Source organism: Colobus angolensis, unplaced genomic scaffold (assembly GCF_000951035.1).
Source record: "Colobus angolensis palliatus isolate OR3802 unplaced genomic scaffold, Cang.pa_1.0 Scaffold23, whole genome shotgun sequence".
In the NCBI taxonomy this organism is placed as follows: Eukaryota; Metazoa; Chordata; class Mammalia; order Primates; family Cercopithecidae; genus Colobus; species Colobus angolensis.
In genome coordinates, this window is record NW_012115488.1 from 12,587,317 (window position 1) to 12,613,816 (window position 26,500).

The 26,500-nt window shown below is 36.5% G+C and overlaps 1 protein-coding gene across 3 annotated transcripts in view; it reads right to left on the minus strand.

Annotated features, from left to right (window-relative positions):
• The window catches only part of FAM172A (family with sequence similarity 172, member A), a 499,710-nt gene that overhangs the window by 235,990 nt on the left and 237,220 nt on the right, over positions 1-26,500 (minus strand). For all 3 annotated transcript variants that reach the window (XM_011944264.1, XM_011944266.1, XM_011944267.1), the window contains one exon: positions 24,689-24,907. In XM_011944264.1, the coding sequence (XP_011799654.1) occupies positions 24,689-24,907 (219 nt within the window). The remainder of the gene's footprint in view (positions 1-24,688; positions 24,908-26,500) is intronic.

The following is a 26,500-nucleotide window of genomic DNA, read 5'->3' on the forward strand; positions in this document are numbered from 1 at the left end:
TGTAGCAGAGACGGGGTTTCACCGTGTTAGCCAGGATGGTCTCGATCTCCTGACCTCATGATCCATCCCCCTCGGCCTCCCAACGTGCTGGGATTCTCCTGCCTCAGCCTCCCGAGTAGCTGGGACTACAGGCGCCCGCCACCATGCCCGGCTAATTTTTTGCATTTGTAGCAGAGACGGGGTTTCACCGTGTTAGCCAGGATGGTCTCGATCTCCTGACCTCATGATCCATCCCCCTCGGCCTCCCAACGTGCTGGGATTACAGGCATGAGCCACCGTGCCCGGCCGACTTCTATTTTCTTAGTTGCAAAGTGTGAACTTGATTAATTAGAGAAGGACTTTGTAGTGCTTATGCTAAAACGAACAAAATAAATAGCTGAACTCCAGTTTTGGTTTCAAGATGTATAAGCAACTAAGCAAAAATCACTATATCTGTTTTGAAAACCAACATATTCTTTTAAGTATTTCTTTTTTTGTAAAGTAATAATTTTATTTCTAATGTTAAACTTTCTAGTCAAACCAACTTCCCCTGAACCCAAACATGCATACTATTTCTTACTTCTTTGTCTTTGCTTATATAATTTCTTCTGTTCTGAATACCCTTTTACACTCTGTTCCATCTATTCCCTTTAACTTCTACTCTTTCTTGACTTTCTTCTTTTTTTTTTTTTTTGCTCTGCTAACTTATTTAAGATACATTTCAAGTGTCACTTCTTCCACGAAACTTTCCCTGGATTTTCCACTTCACCCATTACCTGGATTATGTCCCACTTGTGCCCCCACTCCAAGTACTATGTGGAATCTAGCATAGTCCTCTATCATTGTTATCACTGAGTTGCTATGGGAAGGGTCATGTGTTGTTTGATCTTCATATCCTACGTGCCTAGCACAGTGCTGTTCAATACCTATTTGATGCAATGTTTAAGAATTTTTCTTTAACTTCTCTGAAAAAAAAAATCACTTGGTTAGCAATCTTAGAATTGAACCATAAACTTTATTATAGATAGTTGGTTGGAACTTGATACATACAGTTTTTGGCTACAAAATATAAGTTACACTAACACATTCAGAGGCCATCATTTAGTGCCAATGCTATATTTAGTCACATACATGATCTCGCCTGCTTTGTTCTTCCCATATTCCCCGTCAAAATCCAGCCACATTTAAGTCTATTTAGTTTACTGATATACATTAGGCCATACAAAACACAACAATGGATAGTATCCACATCACTGGATTTATAAAATAAAGTTTTTCCCATTTAGAAAGAGGCATACTATTTTGATCATGTATATTCTATTTAAAAGTAATAGAGAACTTGGAACCAATGTATATTAGAACATTGGAATAAAGACAGGTAAAACTAATCAAATCTTTGCCAATATTCTTAATCTTAAAATTAAATGTTATGATTTATTACTTCCCTAATTTTAAAATTTACTATGTAGTGAAATATATTCAATGGTATTTATGACAGAGTATATTTACAAATAGAAATTAATTCCAATTTAATGATGCTTCAAGTATTGGAGTTACTATCTACACATTTCTTGTTAATAAATACATACATTATATCAGTGTTACTGAAGTAGTAACAGCATTTCCACATCACAATAACATCAAAAATAAGTTCCCCTGAAAGTCTTAACCAGCTTCACCTGGACAATCTGTGCAATATACCACAATCTGAACCTACTTCTATAAGAAGAAAAATGAACCAGAGATTCCACTCCAGTATGAATCAAATAATCCCATCAAAGAAAACCTTGCTAAATAGACTTTTATTCAAGCCCTGAAAACAGATGAATTAAATATAAGCCTTTCTTTTAAATAATTAGATATCTACTTTGGAGAATAAATATATAAGCTTTCAATTATTTCTTTAATTTGAGAAAATGCTAAAAATTATGTTATATACATGCTAGCAAAAAGGAGGACTTTGTAGTGCTTATGCTAAAATGAACTGTGATTACTAGTGTGTGTGTGTTCCCATGCACATGCATGTCTTTGTACAGGCATGGGAAGAGAGAGAGTCAAGAAAAGTTTTAACAAAGGAGGGGACATTAAGGTTAGGTATTAGATATAAGACAAGAACTTTCTGGATAATGTTTTAGAATTTGAATATAATCTTGAAAAATCTCCGATAATACTGATGCTTCTTTATAATGTTCAACTTTTAAGTGTTTAATTATTATGAAAGAAATATTTCCTTCCAAATGTCTGAAAATAACCACTATAAATTAAATGGGTGATCTTTCTGTGCTAATTTTGAGAATTATATTAACATATTAATTTAGAGTAACTGCTTGTTTTTGTTTGTTTGTTTTTCTAGAAGTAAGGGCCTGGAGAGATGAATCCAGAATATCCACTTCCAATCATCTCCCTTTGACCAGTGAGAGAAGAGATGCCCCTTGCCACATGGGCTCTAGCTCTGGGCAAGCAGCATCTTGAGCAGGTACTGACAGACCATCCACGTTATATAGGGCAAGCAGAATCTGGGTATGAAGCAAAAAGAAACCCAGCAAGGACAAAAACTCCTCAGAAATAGGATGGAAATAGAGCCTGGCACAGCTGATTGGATTTGATGGGGTCATTTCAGTGATCTTTTTTTTTTAAAAGATGGAGTCTCATTCTGTCGCTCAGGCCTGCTGTGAGATAATTTACTGCAGCCTCAAATTGCTGGGCCATCTTTCCACCTCAGCCTCCCGAGTAGCTGGGGCTACTGGCACATTACCATGCCCAACTAATTATATATATATATATATACACACATATATATTTAGAGGGGAGGGTGTTGCCATTTTGCCCAGGCTGTACTTGAGCTCCTGGCTTCAAGTGATCCTCCTGCCTCAGTCTTCTGAGTAGGCGGGATTACACGTGTGAGCCACAGCACCTGGCTGAGTGGCTTTTTTTTTTTTTATAGCATTACTCCGACCTCCTAAGTGTCTCGTGAACTACAGTGGAGAGAAGATTCACATTAAGGCTTCCCTGGCATGTTTTATTACTAATCTTTCAAAAATGTTGAAATATCTTAGGTTAACAAGCAACTATTGGTTGCATAATTTTAGCTCTACAGTTGCTATTGCTATTCAAACTATTGACATAATTTAATACCACTTAAGATTATCCATTGAAAGAAATATGACACATTTCTTCATATTTAAATACTTTTTAAATATTTTCTTTAAAATTTAAAAATTTTTTGTTTTAGTTTTTTAGAGTCTTAAAAAGTATTTGTTTTCCCTAGTCACTAGATTTCAATGTATTGGTTTGCCCATAAGAATGTCAGCTTGCCATATTTGTCAAAACAAAAAATGTATTGATCACCCTGTCATTTAACTAATATTTGGTGTACCCACTATGTGTCAGACACTGTAAGAGGATCTACCTGACAAATGTCAATAGCATCACAAGCAATTAAGAAAATGTTAAAAAATCTAAACAGAAATAATGGTTTTTAATGAAAACTGCTAATCATTAACTTCATATTATATTTCCTAAAGGATAAAATGTAGGTGAAATTGTTTAATGAACTGTTAAACTTTATTAAACGGTTAAGTGAAATTGTTAATGAATTACATTATTTCTCCTAAACAATGAGTATTGTAAAATGAATATACCACAATGAATATATCATTTGGTGGAAGTGGTGAAAGCAAAAGAAGAAAATCATGAGTTAAGGGACATTAAATGGTTGTGACAGGTTTTAAATGCTCCTTGTATGTTTGATTAGCTTCATCTGAACTAAAAGTAAGGGCAAAACTATTTTCAGCATCATCAATAAATACCACCACATTACTGGAAATTGAAGTATTTCAGTTTTCAGAATGTGTCAAAAACATTCAACAAAGTAATTCCTTTTAAGTGTCAAATTTTGAAATGGTTTATAATATTCAACGAAAAATCATGTTACATAACATTATATAAAACATGTTTATAGAAAAAATTTGCACAAAAACTGAGGTTCTCATTGCAGTAAGTTGTATTTAATATAGAAAATGTACAGTTAGTCTCAAATTTTAAAATTCAATGTGGTTTATAACAATCTCTAAGTATTGAACTTTTATTACTAATATCAATAGTTGTGAAAGGACCTTTTGATTTCCCATTGAAAAATAAAATTTTCCTTTCTAAAATCCTATAATTTATGAATTATGTCAAAGTACATACTGTAATCTGCCTAATATTAGAGCTGCTTATGAATACTGTAGCCTCCCTGTTATACTGTGAGCTCCTGGTAAAGAGGATTCTGGCTTTTCTATCCTTATTTCTTACAGAGGGCCAGCACAATATTTTATAAATAGTGCTCAACTATTGAAATGAAATGTGAAGAGATCCGTTACAACATGTGCTACTACATGTCTTCAGTTTCAAGATACATTTGATATCCTGATGTATTATCCTGGCTAATTTCATGTGAGTAGAAATTATATGTTTTATTCTTCTCCTTTTATTTTTAATATCTAGCACTTATGACATGGTACATAATCGATGAAGGTATACTAAGACAATGTAACCTATAACTGGCATTGTACTTTTTTCACACTAATAGTTATTTCAGATATCTTTAAAGTACTAAAAGAAGTTTTAAAAGCAAAAAGCATATGGAAACAATTAGGACACTTGGGGCTAATATCTTTATTTAATCTGGTCATTTACTTCCTAGCTTTATCATCTATATTTATCATCTAAAGATCTATCTCTTCTCAATAATATGACATCTACTATTGGAAGAATTCAAACCTGTTCTCAATTTGCTTTGGTAAATAAAGGAACAAAACTGACAATAATGATGCATAAGTAAGTAAATCAACATTTATGGAGGGGTCACTACTTGCCAAATAGTAGGCAGGTGATACTTATACAATTTGTGAGGTCAAATATGAGGTTAAATGTAGGAAAAAGAATGAATGTCCACCTTATCACTACAAGGGCTGCCACATAAGGGCACTCGGTGTATACACAGCACAACTCCAGGGGTTGCTAGTAAGAATCACGTCCCCTTAAGAGTTATGCAACTAACAGTATAATTATGAGAAAAAATGTTGCTGAATAATCTATAATATGCTATTAATTCTTAAGATGCATCCTAAATTCAGAGATGTTAAAATGTGATAAAAAGTTTTAGGACCAATGAAAAAAGAGGATAATACAAGCAATCTTCAATTGACTGAGATATATATGCATAAATAATAGACCTTTCTTTGATGGCATCATTTTAGCAGCAGTCTGTACAAGAATTTCTCAGGGAATTTTTTCACTCTCCTCTGTGAAGTCAAAATAAAGAACATTAGAAGTGAATGAAGTACCGTTAATGTTACAATTCAGATATAATGCACCAAGATTTTCAAATTTATATTCTTTCCCTTGGTTCTTAAAATTGATCATGTAAGGAATAATCACGTATAAAAGTGTTTTCAACTAACTTTTAGGTTCAAGCCTAAATTACTTAATGGGCACTTTCCCTGCCTAATAAACATACACACACACACACACACAAACCCACGCATACACAGCTGCTGAGAAAAAGGCCAGAGAGGCCACTTCAGAATATGAATGGAGTGAAAAAAACAGGGGGATGAACTGTGTGGGTCCAGTTATGAGAATTTTTTTGCAACCGAACCCAGACCCATGGTTCCACAGGGCCAACTGTAAGACTTCCGTATGCATGGACTATGGTATATGCAGGGGTTCTGGAATCAGTTCCCTTCTTAAAGCAAGGGGTGACTGTGTGTAATTTCTCTTAATCTCAGTTTCCTTATCTACATCTACAGATGAAATGGATGGGCTTTAAAAGTCTAAAAAATGTCTACTAAGTTTTAGATATTATCTTTTGGCAACCTATTCTGGTAGGATCCTTCTATTAAAAATGTTCTTTCTTCCTAAACATATTCTTTATATAAAACAATAAACAAACATGGCCTGAATGAATTGTACATACTCCCTTTAATATGAAAAAAAAATGCCTCATTGCTAAAAATTTAGAATAGCAACATTACAAACACATGAGTTTCTCTTCTGAATAATGACTAAACAGATTTTACTTTTAATAGATTTACTTAATTTATCAGTGTAAAATCTTAGTTCTAAAATTAAATTTGTATATAATGGTTCAAAGTCTGTGTTTTAAAAAATTATTCATCTATTACATACCTCTGAAAGGTAGTGATATTATTATTGCTATGACAGAACCATTATACTTTGGTTCAGATTCTAAAGGAAAAATAGTGACTGTTTATAAATGTCAAATTATTTTAGAGTTATTAAAATATGATAGCATCCAGACTGATAGTTCTGTAATATTTCTTCGTATCACCTCATGGGAGAGAGGGGATTTTCCGAAATTTCACAGAGAAATAGCAATTATCAGACATTTAGGAAGTTATGTTTTATCTTTATCTATCTATCTATCTATCTATCTATCTATCTATCTATCTATCTATCTATCTATCTATCTATCTATGGAGTCTCACTCTGTCGCCAGGCCAGAGTACAGCGATGCGATCTCGGCTCACTACAACCTCCGCCTCCCAGGTTCAAGCGATTCTCCTGCCTCAGTCTCCCAATAGCTGGAACTACAGGCACATGCCACCATGCCCAGCTAATTTTTGTATTTTGAGTAGAGATGGGGTTTCACCATGTTGGCCAGGATGGACTGGATCTCTTGACTTCGTGATCCACCTGCCTTGGCCTCCCAAAGTGCTTTTAGAAAAACAAATTCAGGTATAAGAATTATATTTAGGAGAACAAGAATTAAGGAAAGTCTTGGTTGATGACCATTTTGATTGATATTCAAGGCTAATTTTATCTTTATTTTCATATGTTCCCTAAATGAGTCACTCATTATAATATATAATCTATTACTTTTCAAGGAAGAAAAAACCTATTGTTTTCTTCTCATATTAAATTAATGAAAATATTACTGAGAATAAAATTAACATTATATAAGGTAGAACTGATCATGTTTTAAGCTGAAATGTCATGCTCCAAACAAATAAATCTAAGCATACAATTTCACATTTGCAAATACACATATATAATTCAAATACAACTGAGACACTGGGCAAGGTAGCTCACATCTGTAATCTCAGCACTTTGGGACGCCAAGACAAGAGGATTGCTTGAGCCCAGGAGTTTGAGACCAGCCTGGGGAACAGAGTGAGACCTCGTCTACACAAAAAATAAAAAATAATTAGCCAGGTGTCGTGGCACATGCCTGTGGTCCCAGCTACTTGGGAGGCTGAGGTGGGAGCAACACTTGAGCCCAGAGGTCAAGGCTGCAGTGAACTGTGATCATGCCACTGCATTCCAGCCTGGGTGACAGGATGGGACACTATCTCAACAACAACAAGAAATGAGATGAGTCTATTAGGGAAATACTCAAGTCACTCAGTAAAGGTTACATTACCATGCTATGTCATACATGAAGGATGCACACAGAAATGTTTACATCCATTGATAAAACCACAGTGAGCATGCGTGAGTACTAGAATTGGCTAAACACCAAGGGGTGGAAGAGAGAAGAGTAATATGCTGATTGGCTGAGAACCAGGCAAAGTTACCTACAGACAAGATGAAATCATGGTGAGGATAAAAAAGATTCCCTACAGGAAACAAAGCACTTTTGGGTCACCTATATAAAACTGATTTAGGCTTTCCTTCATCCCCACCCACAAGGCTTACAAAACCCAGATGGACAGTTTGGGACTTACGCAAAATTAATATGCAAGGGCGTCTCACTCCTGAGGAGAAAAAAAAGGTGGGTTCCAGATTATAGAACCAATATATCTGCTCAATGCAACCCCCAAACAATAGTCTTAGAATAAACCATTGTATTGGAGTAACTACTACTTGTTTTTATCATAGTGACTGCCTTACCAACCAAGGAAACTCCATTTATTTAATCACACATCGACTGCCTTACCAACCAAGAAAACTCCATTTATCTAGTCACACTTGTATACATATTTTATATTATAATATATACATGGAGAACCACTTAGAGAAAATACTCACTAACGCAACATAGTGTAGTGGGAAAAACACAGGCTTTGTAGTCAGACTTGGGCTCAAACCTTGGTTTGGTTATTCTTAGTAGGTGTATAACTACAAGTAAGTCTGTTTATGTCTCTAGGCCTCATTTTACATATATATAACATCAGGGTAATACATGAGACTAGTGTGAAGATTATACAAACAATTACTACTTCTAACCTAACAAGGGCCCCAGCAATGGGGAGTGAGCTGGAGACAGAGGGTTCTAAGTTGCCCTTTCTTCCCAAGAAGTGGGTGAAGGTTGTGGGAGTAGAGAGAGGTGCTAATATGCATAATCAAATTCAAATTGAGGCACAGTCCATCTAATTGTATTTTACAGTTACTGTCAAATATTATCTTAGACAAAAAATGTTACCTTAGACAAAGGCAGCCCAATTTGAAGAACTAGAAAGAGCTTGGCCTCAGAAATAGTCATGGACAGAGGAAATTTGAATTGCAAATCAATTATTATAATAATAATTATAATTAACAAGTGATGTTTATTGAGTGCACACTAAGTGCTAAAGCAGGTACTAAGTACTTAATTGCATTACTTCTTTTAATTTCTAACAACTCTATTTAGCAGATACTATTATTATCCTTACATTTCAGATGATAAAACTGAGGTTTAAACTAAGTGATTTGCCTGAGTGAATATATAGTTAGCAAAGGCTCAACCTGAACCACATCTATGCCAGACACCAACACCCAGGTCTGAGGTACCTGATGTCCAGGCATTCTTTTAAACGTTGGTCCCTCCCTAGTCTCCACCCCCAATGCGACTCATCCCAAATCTTTCTTCTTTCTCTCTCGTCTGTTCCTTCAGTCTCCACCCCAAGCCCTGAGTGCTCTGAATCCTTCTTTTCTACGGACTCATCTGACCTCTCCCCTTCTCGCCAGGCTGCTCTTCACCAGGCCAAGCCAGGTCTCAATTCTTCCTCAGCCTCTGCTCCCCCACCCTATAATCTTTCTATCACCTCCCCTCCTCACACCTGGTCTGGCTAACAGTTTCATTCTGCGACTGGCCCTCCCCCACCTGCCCAGCAATTTCCTCTTAAAAAGGTGACTGGAGCTAAAGGCATAGACAAGGTAAATGCTCCTTTTTCTTTATCCGACCTCTCCCAAATCAGTTAGCGTTTAGGCTCTTTTCATCAAATATAAAAATCCAGCCCAGTTCATGGCTCATTTGACAGCAACCCTGAAACACTTTACAGCCCTAGACACTAAAAGGTCAAAAGGCCGTCTTATTCTTTTTTTTTTTTTTTTTTGGAGACGTAGTCTAGCTCTGTTGCCCAGGCTGGAGTGCAGTGGCGCGATCTCGGCTCACTGCAAGCTCCGCCTCCCGGGTTTACGCCATTCTCCTGCCTCAGCCTCCCGAGTAGCTGGGACTACAGGCGCCTGCCATCTTGCCCGGCTAGTTTTTTTTGTATTTTTTAGTAGAGACGGGGTTTCACCGTGTAGCTCAAGATGGTCTCGATCTCCTGACCTCGTGATCCACCTGTCTGGGCCTCCCAAAGTGCTGGGATTACATGTAGGCTTGAGCCACCGCGCCCGGCCAGGCCGTCTTATTCTAAATATACATTTTATTACTCAATCCGTTCCCGAAATTAAATAAAACTCCAAAAATTAAATTCCGGCCCTCAAACCCCACAACAGGACTTAATTAACCTCGCCTTCAAGGTGTACAATAATAGAGAAGAGTTCCAATTATGTGCCTCCGTTGTGAGAGAAACCCCAGCCACATCTCCAGCACACAAGAACTTCAAAATGCGTAAGCCACAGCGGTCAGGTGTTCCTTCAGGACTTTCTCTACCAGGATCTTGCTTCAAGTGCTGGAAATCTGGCCACTGGGCCAAGGAATGACCACAGCCTGGGATTCCTTCTAAGCTGTGTCTCACCTGTGCGGGACCCCACTGGAAATTGGACTGTTCAACTGGCCCAAGGCTCTGATTGACTCCTTCCCAAATCTTCTTGGTTTAGCAGCTGAAGACTGACACTGCCCGATTCGCCTCGGAAGCTTCCTGCACCATCACAGATGCTTTGGGTAACTCTTAACAGTGGAGGGTAAGTCCGTCCCCTTCTTAATCAATACGGAGGCTACCCATTCCACGTTACCTTCTTTTCAAGGGCCTGTTTCCCTTGCCTCCATAACTGTTGTGGGTACTGACGGCCAGGCTTCTAAACCTCTTAAAACTTCCCAACTCTGGTGCAAACTTGGACAACATTCTTTTATGCACTCCTTTTTAGTTATCCCCACCTGCCCAGTTCCGTTATTAGGTTGAGACATTTTAATCAAATTATCTGCTTCCCTGATTATTCCTGGACTACAGTCACATCTCACTGCCACCCTTCTTCCCAACCCAAAGCCTCCTTCGCGTCTTCCTCTCGTATCCCCCCACCTTAACCCACAAGTATGGGACACCTCCACTCCCTCCCTGGCAACCGATCACATGCCCATTACTATCCCATTAGAACCTAATCACCCTTACCCAGCTCAAAGCCAATATCCCATCCCACAGCACACTTTAAAAGGATTAGAGTCTGTTATCACTCGCTTGTTACAGCATGGCCTTTTAAAGCCTATAAACTCTCCTTACAATTCCCCCATTTTACCTGTCCAGAAAACAGACAAGTCTTACAGGTTAGTTCAGTATCTGCGCCTTATCAACCAAATTGTCTTGGCTATCCACCCCGTGGTGCCAAACCCATATACTCTCCTATCCTCAATACCTCCCTCCACAACCCATTCTGTTCTAGATAAACCTAGCTGACCCCATAAATCCTAAATCCTTTCCCTACTCCCCTTTCCATTCCTTAAAAAACAGCCCTAAAAGCTGCTCCCACACTAGCTCTCCCTAACTTATCCCAACCCTTTTCATTACACACAGCTGAAGTACAAGGCTGTGCAGTCAGAATTCTTACACAAGAGCCGGGACCACACCCTGTAGCCTTTCTGTCCAAACAACTTGACTTTACTCTTTAAGCCTAGCCCTCATGTCTGCGTGTGGCAGTTGCTGCTGCTTTAATACTTTTAGAGGCCCTCAAAATCACAAACTACGCTCAACTCACTCTCTACAGTTCTCATAATTTCCAAAATCTATTTTCTTCCTCACACCTGACGCATATACTTTCTCCCCTCCAGCTCCTTCAGCTATACTCACTCTTTGTTGAGTCTCCACAATTACCTTTGTTCCTGGCCTGGACTTATATCTGGCCTTCCACATTATTCCTGATACTACACCTGACCCCCATGACTGTATCTCTATGATCCACCTGGCATTCACTCCATTTCCCCATATTTCCTTCTTTCCTGTTCCTCACCCTGATCACACTTGGTTTACTGATGGCAGTTCCACCAGGCCTAATCGCCACTCACAAGCAAAGGCAGGGTATGCTATAGTATCTTCCACATCTATCATTGAGGCTACCGCTCTGCCCCCCTCCACTACCTCTCAGCAAGCCGAACTCATTGCCTTAACTTGAGCCCTCATGCTTGCAAAGGGACTATGCGTCAATATTTATACTGACTCTAAATATGCCTTCTATATCCTGCACCACCATGCTGTTATATAGGCTGGAAGAGGTTTCCTCACTACGCAAATGTCCTCCATCATTAATGCCTCTTTAATAAAAACTCTTCTCAAGGCCGCTGTACTTCCAAAGGAAGCTGGAGTCATTCATTGCAAGGGCCATCAAAAGGCATCAGATCCCACTGCTCAGGGTAACATTTATACTGATAAGGTAGCTAAAAAGCAGCTTGTGTTCCAACTTCTGTCCCTCATGGCCAGTTTTTCTCCTCCTCATCAGTCACCCCCACTACTTGCACTGAGCCTGCCTCTTAGAACCTCTCATTTCCTTTCCATCCTGAAATCTATCCTCAAGGAAATCACTTCTCAGTGTTCCATCTGCTATTCTACTACTCTTCAGGGAGTGTTCAGGCCCCCTCCCTTCCTGACACACAAATCTTGGGGATTTGTCCCTGCCCAGGACTGGCAAATTTACTTTACTCATATGCCCCGAGTCAGGAAACTGAAAAACCTCTTGGTCTGGGTAGACACTTTCACTTGATGGGTAGACGCCTTTCCCACAGGGTCTGAGAAGGCCAACGTGGTCATTTCTTCTCTTCTGTCAGACATAATTCCTCGGTTTGGCCTTCCTACCTCTATACAGTCCGATAACAGCCTGGCCTTTACTAGTCAAATCACCCAAGCAGTTTCTCAGGCTCTTGGTATTCAGTGAAAACTTCATACCCCTTACCATCCTCAATCTTCAGGAAAGGTAGAATGGTCTTTTAAAAACACCTCACCAAACTCAGTCTCCAACTTAAAAAGGAGGACTCTGTCAAGGATAGAGCCCCAAAACTCGCCAACCAAGCAAATAATTACGTTGAACTCCCTTGGACATTCTGTAATTGGATGTCCTGGGTACTCCCAATTCTTAGTCCTTTAATACCTGTTTTTCTCCTTCTCTTATTTGGACCTTGTGTCTTTCATTTAGTTTCTCAATGCATACAAAACTGCATCCAGGCCATCACCAATAATTCTATATGACAAATGCTCCTTCTAAACCCTACAGTATCACCCCTTAAAATCTTTCTTCAATTGAATCTCTGCCACTGTAGGTTCCCACGCCACCCCTAATCCTGCTTGAAGCAGCCCTGAGAAACATCGCCCATTATCTCTCCATACCACCCCCAAAATTTTTTGCTGCTCCAATCCTTCACTATTTTGTTTTGCTTTTCTTATTAATATAAGAAGACAGGAAAGAACCACATCTATGCTAGACATCAACACCCAACTCTTAACCACTACAGAATCAGTCCGATGCAAAGCAAGGTAAACTTTAAACAGGGAGACAACACCAGTAAAGGTTTAGTAAATATGGTAGTAAATTAGACCATAGCTAGTGTCAGGCCTCTGAGCTCAAGCTAAGCCATCATATCCCCTGTGACCTGCACGTATACATCCACATGGCCTGAAGCAACTGAAGATACACAAAAAAAGTGAAAATAGCCTTAACTGATGACATTCCGCCACTGTGATTTGTTTCTGCCCCATCCTAACTGATCAATGTACTTTGTAATCTCCCCCACCCTTAAGAAGGTTCTTTGTAATCTCCCCCACCCTTAAGAAGTTTCTTTGTAATTCTCCCCACCCTTGAGAATATACTTCCTGAGATCTACCCCCTGCCCGCAAAACATTGCTCCTAACTCCACCAACCCTCTCAAAACCTGTAAGAACTAATGATAATCCCACCACCTTTTGCTGATTCTCTTTTCAGACTCAGCTCACCTGCACCCCGGTGAAATAAATAGCCTTGTTGCTCACACAAAGCCTGTTTGGTGGTCTCTTCACATGGACACGTGAGACAGCTAGAAAGTAGGCATAGACATCTGGGCTCTTTCAGCAAGAAGCCACCCATTTTAGAGGACAGAAGGGAATGAAAGTTGTAGTTGCTAAAGCCTAAAATGGGCAAATGATTCTCCAGAGTCTTCTATTGTTGGAAGTGGATCAGTAGAAAGCAAATTCTAATCCTCAAATTCCACCTGCTGGGTCACTATGGACTGATATTATCTTAGTTTCACCAAAGGGAGGAGGGAGGAAGGAGGGGGAACAGTTGGAGTACTGTGTACACAATGCTCCCTGAGTCCAGATCAAAAGACTTTAAATGAGATAGATCCAAATGTCTCAGTGAGGCAGTCCTACCCTATTCTAGTTCTCTATTTCAGTTTACATAGCCACTCATATTGATACACCTAATTTTGCATTACCTAACAGGCCAACTGAAATATGGTTTCTATTTTTATAAATAAATGTTAATAAACTGCTTTCTTTCACTGTTTCTCTGTTCAACTCCAGAAAAGAGGCAAAAACCAGTGTTTTTAGACGTGTGGTCCACAAACCCCTGGCGATTCCTGAGACCCTTTCAGGGGACCTGCAAGGTCTCAATTATTTCCTTATAATATTAAGATATTATCTATTTCACTGCATTGACATTTGCATTAATCATTAAAAAGCAATGAATAAAACTGCCCATGACTTAGCACCTATGAAGGCAGTGACACCAAACTATACTAGTAGTCATATTCTTTACTGCCACATACGGGGTTGGAAGTGGAGGTGGAGGGAAGCCAACTACACATAAATGTCAATTGAAGAGTAAAATTTACCTCTGTTAAATCTCAATCCATGAGTATATATCTGTTTAATATTATGAGTGACGAAATGAAGGTATACATAAAGCACTTGCATACCAAACTACGCTATGATGATAGTCTGGAGGAAAAGTAGTTGTGCACTTGATTGCGTTTAGAGATAAAGTAGTTAACTTTCTAATGGAATAGCATTTGTACTTGTAAGACTGATAGACAAATTATGATTATTCAGATTTGGGTAATTTGTAAGGCAATTTCTTGCAAATGAACAAAGTAAGCCTGACAGTCCCATCCAAGAAAAACAACTGATGGTATTTGTGGTCAATGATACAAACTGAACTTTCTTGTTAAAGTTGAAATTTTGGGAAACTTTTATCATCCCTGATAACTTTGAGAGTTTTTTAACTCTTTTTTTTTTTTTTTTTTTTGAGACGGAGTCTCGCTGTCGCCCAGGCTGGAGTGCAGTGGCCGGATCTCAGCTCACTGCAAGCTCCGCCTCCCGGGTTTATGCCATTCTCCTGCCTCAGCCTCCCGAGTAGCTGGGACTATAGGCGCCCGCCACCTCGCCCGGCTAGTTTTTTTTGTATTTTTTTAGTAGAGACAGGGTTTCACCATGTTAGCCAGGATGGTCTTGATTTCTTGACCTCGTGATCCACCCATCTCGGCCTCCCAAAGTGCTGGGATTACAGGCTTGAGCCACCATGCCCGGCCAATTCTTAAAACTTTTCTGATGATACTGGTAGTAATATTAATGGTTAGGACTTTTTTATACTGTGTAATAAGATGTGTCAACATTTAGATGATTTGTGTAACTAAGTGAAACAATATTTTCCAAATGACCAATGTATGATGTTACAAAATCATATATGGGTAAAAGATCCATTCAAAGTACAAGACAGACCAATGCATTTTTATGAGTATAAAATGTGTTCTAGACTATATACTGCAACTAATCTTTAAGAAGTTAACTTCCTTGTGAGTGTGGGTATAGCATCAAAGAATATACAAAACTATCTGAAAAAGCTATAAATAGACCTTTCTTTTACAATTGCATATGTGTTTGAGGCCGAGTTTTCTTCAAAAACATCAATGAAGACAACATATTATAAAAGAGGAAATACAGAAACAAGTGTAAGAATTCAGTTGTCTTCTATTAAGCCAGACATTAAAGAGATTTTCAAAAATGCCATATTTTTCATTGTTTTTCATTTAAAAAATATAGTTACTTCTCATAAAATGCTATTTGTCATCATGTAATAGATTTATTGTTATTTTAAAATAAATATTTTAAAATGTTCTCAGTTTTAATTCCTTTCAATAGTAAACATCAATAGATATAACCCATATAAACAATAACCCCATAGGGACCTTAATAAAGTTAAACATAAGTCAGTGGGAAAAGACCTTACTCTGCCATAATTCTTCCCATGTTTCCTATGGGAAATGAGGTAGGGAGGGATGAGAAAGGAATTTTTTTTTTCCTTTTTTTTTGGGGACCGAGTCTCGGTCTGTCGCCCAGGCTGGAGTGTAGTGGCGTGACATCGACTCACTGCAACCTCCGCCTCCCTGGTTCAAGCAATTTTCTTGCCTCAGCCTCCAGAGTAGCCAGGACTACAGGCACGCACCACCACGCCAGGCTATTTTTGTATTTTTAGTAGAGACAGTGTTTCACCATGTTGGCCACTATGTTGGCCATGCTGGTCTTGAACCCCTGACTTCAAGTGATCTGCCTGCCTCAGCCTCCCAAAGTGCTGGGATTACAGGCGCGAGCCACTGTGCCCGGCCCCACTGGTAGTTTTCATACATATTAATTTATGTCATTTAATCCTTATAGAAGTCTAACAGATATGATTATCCCTAATTTATAGATGTAGGAACTGAAACAGTGATTTTTGCCTAAAGTCACAGTTGGTAAGCAACAAAATTAAGATTATAGTATGTATTTGATTCTGAAGTTCTTACTCTTTTTACCATATCATATTTGTGACAGACTCCCCACCACCCCAACTGGTCAATGTCCAATAAAAACTCATAAATTCAGAGCTATGGTCTTTATCATCATTTTTGTTTGAAATCCAAAGGTCTAATTCTTGAACTGATTTCTATTTCTTCATTATTGGCTTGTTTTACCAAATCCAAAGAAGGTTGGGTACACTTAACAATGGCTGATAATTGAGCTTACAACACAATGTACTAATTTTCCAGTGTCAGCACACTTCAGTATAATATTCGAGTTCTTGCAATCTCATGCTACTCAACATCAAAGGGTAGATTTATATAAATAGGCAAAGGTCTGTCTTCATCGGTTCATGTAAACAAATAATATTCATTAATCAAATCTTTATTTTAAAAATCTCCTGTGTGTCAGGTGTGGTGGCGTGTACCTGTAGTCCCAGCTACTTGGAAGGCTGAGGCAGGAGGACTGTTTGAGGCCAGGAGTTCTACACTGCAGTGAGCTATGATGTCATCACTGCCTTCTGGCCTGCGTGACAGAGTAAGACCCTGTCTCAAAAAAAAAAAAAAAAAAGGAAAGGGCAGGAGAAGGGGAAGGAAAAGGGAAACGGAAAGGAGAAAAAAATCTACTGTGTTTACTAGGCTTTGGAAATATAAAACATGACAATATAAAGGTTAATTTCTGGTGATTAAAAACAGAATTATGGCCCTTTAAAGGTTTTAAAATTAATCAGGCTTGATCATAGTTTCCCTTTTAAATGAAAACTCTAAAATGAAGAAACAGGTATGCTTTGGTGAACAGTTAATGATTGTATTTTAAGACTGCCTCATTGAATTGTTAGAAAAGGCATGTAATAGTGATCTTGTCAGGCGGGAGCCACTCCTCTCCTGGCCTCATATTGAGGCACTTCAGCTAGAGTTAACATTCTTAGTTTCTCTCCCCATATCCCATTCTTTCTTTCCCTCAGGAAGAGTATGACTTATCTGATTAGCACATTTAGGAAAAGAAACTGAACATGCTCAGCTCAGCTCTTCAGGGCATCTTTCAAGTAGGTTGCAGAATTCTAGTTTACTTTCTACCACATGAAAGGCAAAGGGAATATTTGCAGGATCAGGAAGTCCATTAGCTACAGACCTAAATAAAATTTTCCAGTTGAACTATATCAATTATTAATGCTGGTGTTTTGTTTCCTTTTGTCTGATTCCTATGTAATATTGCTCACTGAGTTCCAAACTGCAGAGTGTAGCACTGAGGTATTATTTTGGAACAATGTTGTACTGTAACACAAAAACATACTTGGTCTTTTTCCCTGGTTCCTGGAATAGAGCTCCTAAAACGCTCGAAATTTCATGAATCATAAAGTGTCTTTTGTTATTCATGATAATCTCCTGAAAAAAACCCATCACTGAGTTTATGCTAATGAGGTGACTTAGACTGGGGCCTTTAGATAGCCTCAGGATGGGACTGGCCACCAGAAAGACCCAGTGATTAGAGGGTACTTTCAGCCTCACCCACTGGCATCCAGGAAGTGGAGAGCTTCCAGGTTAGTAAACACACTGATGTGCTGCTGGGAGGGTGGCATGCTGAGAGAGGGGATGGAAGCTCAGGGTGCCCTTTCCCACATACGTTGCTCTATGCATTCCTTCCATTTGATTGTCCCTAAGTTGCATCCTTTATAATAAACTGGTAAACATAAGTATTTTCCTGAGCTCTGGGGATCATTCTAGAAAGTTATTGAAACTGAGGAGGTGGTAGCGGGATCCCCTAATCTATATTCAGTTGGTCAGAAGTATAAGTGGCTCCTCCAGGACTTGTGACTGGTGTCTGAAATAGGGGCAGTCTTGTGAAACTGAACTCTTTAGGGAGATAATGCCAGAACTGAACTGAACTAGTGGACACTCAACAGAAACTGCAGAATTGGCTGGCATCAGAGAAAACACCCCAGAAAGATACTGGAAGGTACAAGGGCCAGGGACCTTAAGAATTGGATTAGTTCTCAATTGAATCTCAACGTGAGAAATGATGTTATTTATTAGTCCTAAAGCCCCAAGACTGTGTGCCAGATGCTATGTTTGCTTTACATATATTATTATTATTTAGAGATGAAGTCTTGCTATATCAGGTTTGAGTTTTGCTAGACTCAAACTCCTAGGCTCAAGAGATGCTCCCACCTCAGCCTCCTGAGTAGCTGGGACTAGAGCCATATACAATGACACCTGGCTACACATATTTTAATATCATTCTACTTTTGAGACAAAAACTCAAGTGCAGCGGTGTTAACTTGAAGTCACACTATATTAAATGGAAGAGCTGGAATTCAAACACAGGTCTATCAGATTGCTTTTTTTTTTTTTTTGAGACAGTCTTGCTCTGTCACCCAGGGTGGAGTACAGTGGTGTGATCTCAGCTCACTGCAACCTCTGCCTCCTGGGTTCAAGTGATTCTCCTGCCTCAACCTCCCGAGTAGCTGGAATTACAGGCGCCCACCACCATGCCTGGCTAGTTTTTGTATTTTTAGTACCGATGGGGTTTCACCATGTTGCCCAGGCTGGTCTCGAATTCCTGACCTCAGGCAATCTATCCACCTTGGCCTCCCAAAGTGCTGGGATTACAGGCGTGAGCCACTACAACCTAGCCTTGGACTGTATTTTTAACCTCATCTCCATACTGTATCTCTATAATGGTATGATTCTGAATGTTATTCATACACTAAAACAGGAAATAAAAACAGTTATTATCACAATTTGCCTTAAATGACTATGAGCTTTAAGTTGATATAGAAAAATATAAATGCCTTGGAATGTATTATAGCAAACATTCACAATAACATATTTTTATGCTGATTATTAAGATACTAACTAAGCCTCTTTTTCTTCTTTCCAGTTACATTTTAAAAGACCTGGTGGCAAAAAACAAAAAAGAGACTAAAGATAAGAGTTAATTGGGGTACACAAGTTTCTAAGGGAAGAAAAATCCTATATGAACAGCAGTAGCCCCTTGTGGTCTAAGGGGAAAAATAGTGTATCTGTAGTTATGGGGGGTGAAAATATGTTTTTATAAAGAATATATGTACATATTTAGCCATTTGACTCAGTTCTCAACTCAACACATTAAAAAACAGATGCTTTAAAAAGTGATCTGTTGCCAAGATGCTTGTTAAAATTTTATCAGTTGAAATATTAAAATTCATTATGAATTAATTAACACATTATACAAAAATAAAATGTTTTTGTTTCACCATTTTACAAAGTACTATAACCAGTGGTGATTAACACTGGGAATTTTGTGTGTCTTGATATGTGTTGCTCAAAAAGAAACTAAATTTATAGGATTACCACTAAATTGATGACATTTTCTGTCTTCACTCTTGAATTCTGTTGGCAGATGTTTTTGAGAACAAAAAATTCCATCTTATTACAAAACATATTAAGCAGGTTTTCCTGCCAGGCAAGTCTGACATGATGTTTATTGCCTAGACCAAATCAATCCCCCTAATAAGCCATAATATATGCTAGCAAGTACACTATTTCATAGTTAAGAAAACTTACCACATGAAACAGAAAGTTCTTTGATCTCTCATGCTCTGCTCCTAATGTCTCAGAAAAGTGCTACATAATCTACTAGCTAGTCATATCTATTTCTACTCAGTAAGTAAAATAAAATTATACTTTGCTAATCTTAAACTTTTAGGCCCAAATGCTACTTTACTTTTGCCTGTGTATACCAGATATTTGCAAAAATTTGAAAGGAGACTGGCTATTTACAAGATACTAGAAAAAAGACAATCCAAATACTTGAATGTACTGGGAAAATAAAATAGTTCCAGAAATTAAACAATCATTGTTTGTAATACAAATAAATTGAACTTGATTGCTAAAACACTAGACAGAAATGACTTCAGTGGCATTTGCACAGAAGAGATTCAGAACTGTGAACATACCCAAGTCAGAACATCAAAAACATATTTTTGGAAAGAAAGCTTTAGTTTATCAGAGTTGGCTGTTTCTAAACAACTGCAAAAACTCACATGAATCTGAAAAAAATCAATCAGAAAACTAGGCAACACCAAATATCTTACATATTAAAGAATAAGATTTTTGATGGATGTCAACAATTGATAAATATTTAAGTATCACTATGTGCAATTCCAGGCTCTGCTGATTCCTATTCTGTAAATGTCTCATATTTGGATTTTTTATTTTGCGTCCATGTAATTCTCTTCCCCTCTATCCTTGGCATCTGTTTTTGCTTTCTTTCACATGCTGAGTCTAATTCCTCTCCTTTCCTTCCCATCAGCAGAGTCCACAAATAAGTCTCATTTTAGGAAAGAGATGTTCAAGCACTTCCAACCCAACATTAGACAGATTAGCATCAAGTCACTTTTGCCTATACTCTACACATAGTCTCTAAAATTCTATTAACTGACCTTCCTTGATTTACTTGTCCTCTTACGCTCCAGTTTGATACCAGAATAATTTTCATTCCTATGCTGTAGGTTCCTTTATCTAGGTATCTCTTAGGCCTAATCTTTTTGCTTTGGTCTCCATCTAAGGGATTAAATTCTAGTATCAGTTCCTGACTCCCTCATAATATACTCTGTACTAACGCAAAAAGCAGTACATACCTGCTTTTAACGATTGACATGTAATGCCAAAATATATAAAGCACGCTCAAAGATCTAAAGGATTATGGGGAGATCTAGTGGAGAGGCATGAAAATAATTGCTAATATTAATTAAATTATTACACAAAAATACAAGAGACATATCAAGATAGTATCTGGTAAATTCCATGTAAATTAGCTGATTATTATAAATTCCATGAATCTCAGTAAGGAGGGGTCATTGCTTATAGCGAGAGGAAGAGGTAGAATTTCAGCTAGGCACTTACAACGTGGGTTATAAGTGGACAGAATTTTGGATTCAGGAAATAACAGGAATTGAAATTACAGATTCCATAAAGCACAAAGTTTGTACAGGGTAGAGTAACCCCAGCTGTACTCTTAAGAGCAAATGTGTAACACAGAAATTGCAATGAGTCATGTTGAAACATTTCCATTTTCATCCATAATTTTAGCAGTATAATGACATAGCTCAAAAGGAAAATAGGATATTCTACTTTTATATATTCAGATGAAAATATATAGTTCAAGGTATCAAATAATGACCCTCTATCATTAATTTTTGGATTGTAATCTCAGCTACTGGATTGAGTGGGAAGTCAACAACTGTAGTGCTGTTTGACTCTTTGTTTTGGTTTGTTGGAATGTTTCCTCATAGAAAATCAAGTTGCATACTTTAATAATGCAGGGCATATTTCAAAAAGTAGTAGTTGTAGTGTGGGGTTTTAATCCTGGCTCTACCACCTTATTTAAAATTTATTGTGGAAGATCTGCTCTACAAATATTTATTATGAAGGCTCTGTTCTAGGCTCTGGGATACAGTAGTGAGCAAAACAGACTAAGTACATGCCCTTACGAAGCTTATATTAAGAGCTATGTGACCTTTGAAAAATTACTCAAAGGTGCGTGTGTGTTTATGGTACAAACAGGCTTTCTTAGTTGCAATGGAAAGTGGCAGAGGAGAGGATATGATAGCTCCTGCTCCTGGGGCAGGGTTCCCAGACTGAGGTTCCACCCTCCAAAAGCTAAAAATTTTTGACCCACAATCTGATCTGTAAATTCGGATCAGTATTAGTCATACTATTTGTAGAGGATATATAAATATACATACATATTTAAATAAATACTTACATTTATACATATAAATTGTTCATAAACACTTAATAGAGTCCATTAAATAATACCTGGTCAAAAATCTATTTTTGTCATCAAATGTTGTTTACTATATTGTATCATACATTTACTATACATGGCTTCATTTTCAAATTTCAGATACATATTTTGTTTTCAATCTACAGAACAATGTGGTAAAGAAGAAAGAGGGGAAGAATCTACAGTAATTACAAGTAGATTTATTATCTACCATTTACTAGCTTTGTGATCCTAGACAAACATCTGTGTATCAGTTTCCAACTATAAAATCAGGACAAAATGATGTGATTCATCTACTTATTAGGCTGTCACAAAGAATAGAAGATAATTTCAAATTGTAAATTGGTAAGAAGTATATAAATAAAAGTTAATTTAGTTTCATCATATAAGATGCTCTGTGTCTGAAAATTAGAAATACTTGGCATTGGGAGATAAATAGAGAGAAGAAGAGCACTAGTATAAGTCATTTCTAGAGTGGATCAAAATTACTAAGAAATTAATACACCTTACACAAAAAGAACCATTCTTCTCTTTCCCACTACAGGGCCAAACCTTATGATCTAAAGGTATCTTTGAAGAGTGTCAGCATATCTCTGCTATTTTGCAAAATTCCAGAATATTTTAAGAGAAATGATGTTTACTATGAAAAAACATTTCATAACTAAGACCATCGATACAAAGTTGTATTATGTGTTTGGGCCTATTTTTGTCTTTTGGTGCTTCTGGTGGGAACCTGAATTGATGAATGAAATGGGACAAAGAGGCAAAAAGACTTAGAAAAAAGGGAAAAATGACAGGAGTTTAAAAAAGAGAAAATAATTAAAAATAAAACAAAAGGAAAGAGAGCAGGTCTCAACAATGAAGCAACATAAAAAGAATGTTGTTTCCTTGGTATAAGAAAAAATAGATGCGAGGATAAACAAAGCAGATGTGAAAAACAGAATAAAGAAAATGCATGCATACAAGAGAACAAAAGAAAAAAAGCAAAGCAATGGTCACAAGATAAAGAGAAAACAGGAAGAAATAAACTTACAGGACAGATGTCTGATATCTCAGATATATGCTTAATCTGTACATGTCATAGGCAAAAAATTGTTTAAGAAGAAATAAACTTAATATACAATATCATTTTGTTTGCATTTTACATAAACAAGTAGGTACACATAATAATTTCAAAAGCCTTATATAATTCATTTCTGGAACCTGGATATCAGAGGTAATCTTTTAAAAGTTTTAACCTGTCATAAGATGGTGGTTCACAGACTGGATCATATAGAAGAAAGCTTAGTACAACTGATAGAGAAGAGGGTAACATCATGACCCCAACGTAATCATATAAAAGAAAGGGGGTGATATAACTGCATTGGAACAAACAAGCTACATATTGCTTCCAAATATAATAAGTGTTCTTGGTTTTCAAATAATATATTAAATAGTGAGATGCTTTCTAAAAATTTAAATATTACAATCTGCTTGATTCATTATATGAACTGCTTTGAGAATTCTTTGTCAGGATACATTTTTGGGGTCTTGAGAATATATATGCTGTTTTCACCACTGCTTAACTGTCATAGCTTATTCAACAGACTGACCTATAAATAAAATGTTTTGAATGTTTAAAGTACAATTCCAAAAAGTAGAGTGATTATGCCATGAACTAGAATAATATAGAAAATAAAAACTTAGAAAGCAATGTATTTCCCCTAAAAGGTTGTAGGAAACATTTTATTAATGATCTTCTTAAAGTAAATGTAAAAATAGCTCAAGTTGAATAATTTGAAATGTTACTACTATCCTATGGTATAATTTATAAAATGTTATTTTCTCTATGTTTAAATGTTCTGAATTGCTCACTTTTGAGGACTATTCCAATATACTATTTTTCTTAACCAGCAGCATTTTCGACATGCTTTACTGTTAAACTTCTAGCATCCATAATAATGGCTTTGAAAATTGACAAATGTCTCATATATATAATTTACAGTATGTATGTCAATCTTCTGAATATATCCAAGTGTAAATAAAATTGTTTGTGCTCCCTACAGAATTAGAAATCCTTGGGCAGCACTGCTGTAATGATCCCATACTGATAGTACTACAAAGTGCAGAAGTTCACTGGGTAGGACAAGAGAAATGGACAGAGTTCCCTCATTACACTATCCCTACACTATTTTAGCTTAAGTATTTATTAAGATATTAATTACTCTTTCTCCCTCTATCTGCTTTTAGACATTAGGCTGAGACACTGTAGATAGTTGCTCATCGTAAAACAATGCATTATCTAGTAAACCTTACCCCCCAAGATGAATGTTTTGTATGGAGCATTATTAATTCAGCAGGTTATATGCCTTAGAATTGTTAGGCTACATATACTCTCTCTTATGGAAAACATAACGGCATGTTATGTTGTTTTAAAGATATGCTATGTTTCCTTAAAGAAACAGCATGTTTGGAAATTGAACTGGCAAGTTTTCTGCCTTCTGCATCCATCACAATAAAATTATCTTAGAAAATTTTTCTTGAGGTAGTGTATGACACAAAAGGAAATAGAGTTTGCATTTGTGACTTCTATAAAATGTCACACTGAAATAAGAATGAAGCATTTTATAACTCTGAATTAAAAAACCCATTTAATCCAAGTAGACAGCCATGGGAAATAAATGATGAAAAATAAAAAAAATATTACTTTCTTTAAGAAAAACAAAACAATCTATATAAAATAAAATGTACACAAGGTAAAGAAAATAGTAAAGGAAAGCAGTGATCTCACTCACTCTGATATACAATTGCATCATTTCTTTTTCTCTTTGGGGGTTACGATACTTCTCATAGAAATCACGTCGCTTCTTTGTTTCTTTAGAAACTTTATCTTTTCTTTCCCGTTTTTCTGCTGGTTCATCTGAACTATCAGATGATGACTGTACATGTATCTTCGGCTTTTCTACTTCAATATAGTTTTCATTGGGATTTAGTACTATAACTCCATATCCTTCCTGTTTTGAAATGAAAGAAGGTAGCATAATTTAAATCTTATAATCCATTTCAATTTTCAAAAAAAGTTCTTAATTGCTTCAGACTAAGCAATTTTTATATAGTTGCATATTCATTAAAATACTCCTTTAGGCAGGATTATGATTTTATTTTCTTCAAAAGAAAGTCATTTAAAATTGTTTGCTTTTATTGTGTATACAAATAAGCATTTATTATTTAAAAGAACAAAAAACATAATTGCAACATAAAGATTATAAAGCTTAAATTAAAAAATTAATTCAGATCCCTCAGAACCCAAAAAATGATTGAAATAAATTAGCAAATAACAAGTATACTTTCAAGTTATATTAATATTTATACTATCTGTTTTGAGAAAACAACCTCTGAAATTGAAGTTCACAATTCAAACTGCATTTTTTTGTATATTTTTCTTTACAATGGCCCTTTAATGAGCATTTTTTATTTGTCTGAGCAGTTAAAAAGGAATAAATCTGATTTAACATTCCAAAACCACCCATATCTACATTATTATAAACACATAACATCTACCTGTGTACCTTGAATTTTATTCACTTCTTTTCTTACAGGAGGCCAGAAAAATCATAAAGCAAAATAAGCCACTGTCTTACTATAATGTATGGAAACAAGTCTTTAATCTTAAAATTTCTTTCATTTTTCAATCTACCATAAAAATTCTCTTTATTAAAAAATACAACCAGGAAATAAGTAAAATTCCAAAGTTAAAAAATACAGCTTGTTGAGTTATTAAGGCTTTTTTGTTTTTTTTTTTAATTTGTAAAACATATGTTTTCCTGTCTTATTTCTTTCTAGCCTGGTAAACATTTCTGCGGTTATCATTAAGAAAATGTTTGATATTTATATTATGTTTAATGGAATAAGCTAACCATGAGAAAATATAGAGAGGGATAAACAATTACCACTGACAAGCATGGGTAACACAAATTTTTGAAGCTATTATATATCTTGTCCTTTCTATTCAATTATGTGTTGTGAGGTCCCAATTATGTCCTTGTAAAATACTATAAGGTCATATTTAAAAGATGTATGATATTATAATAAAAACATAAGAGCTACAGAAAATAGCTCATAAAATCTATTTATTAGAAAATCTATTTAATAGAAAATAAAACTTATAAAATATCCTTACTTATATATAGTTTTTCAAGACAGTAACTGTAAAATCTTCAACTTGAAGTTTAAATTTTAAATTCTTTTTTCTGCCAAACCAACCATAAGATGATTTTAAAAAACTGACAGCAGTAATAGTAAACCAGTGTTAGCATAGACTCAATTATCTTATTTTAAAATATGCTGCATTGCTGCACATGGTTGGTTTTTTTAAACAGTTGACTTCACAAACTACTTACAAACTTCTTTGGAATTGTCTTCTGTTTTTTCCTCCAATCGGATGACATTATTGTCTAAAATCATTATATGGTTTAGAAATTTTCAAGATCACTGAAGTTCTGATTTTAATGATAGGACTATTAATTAAGATATAGTCATCTTACATATATGAAAACTATATAATAATATATAGCAAACTGATTTACAAAACACCACCCATTCTCCAA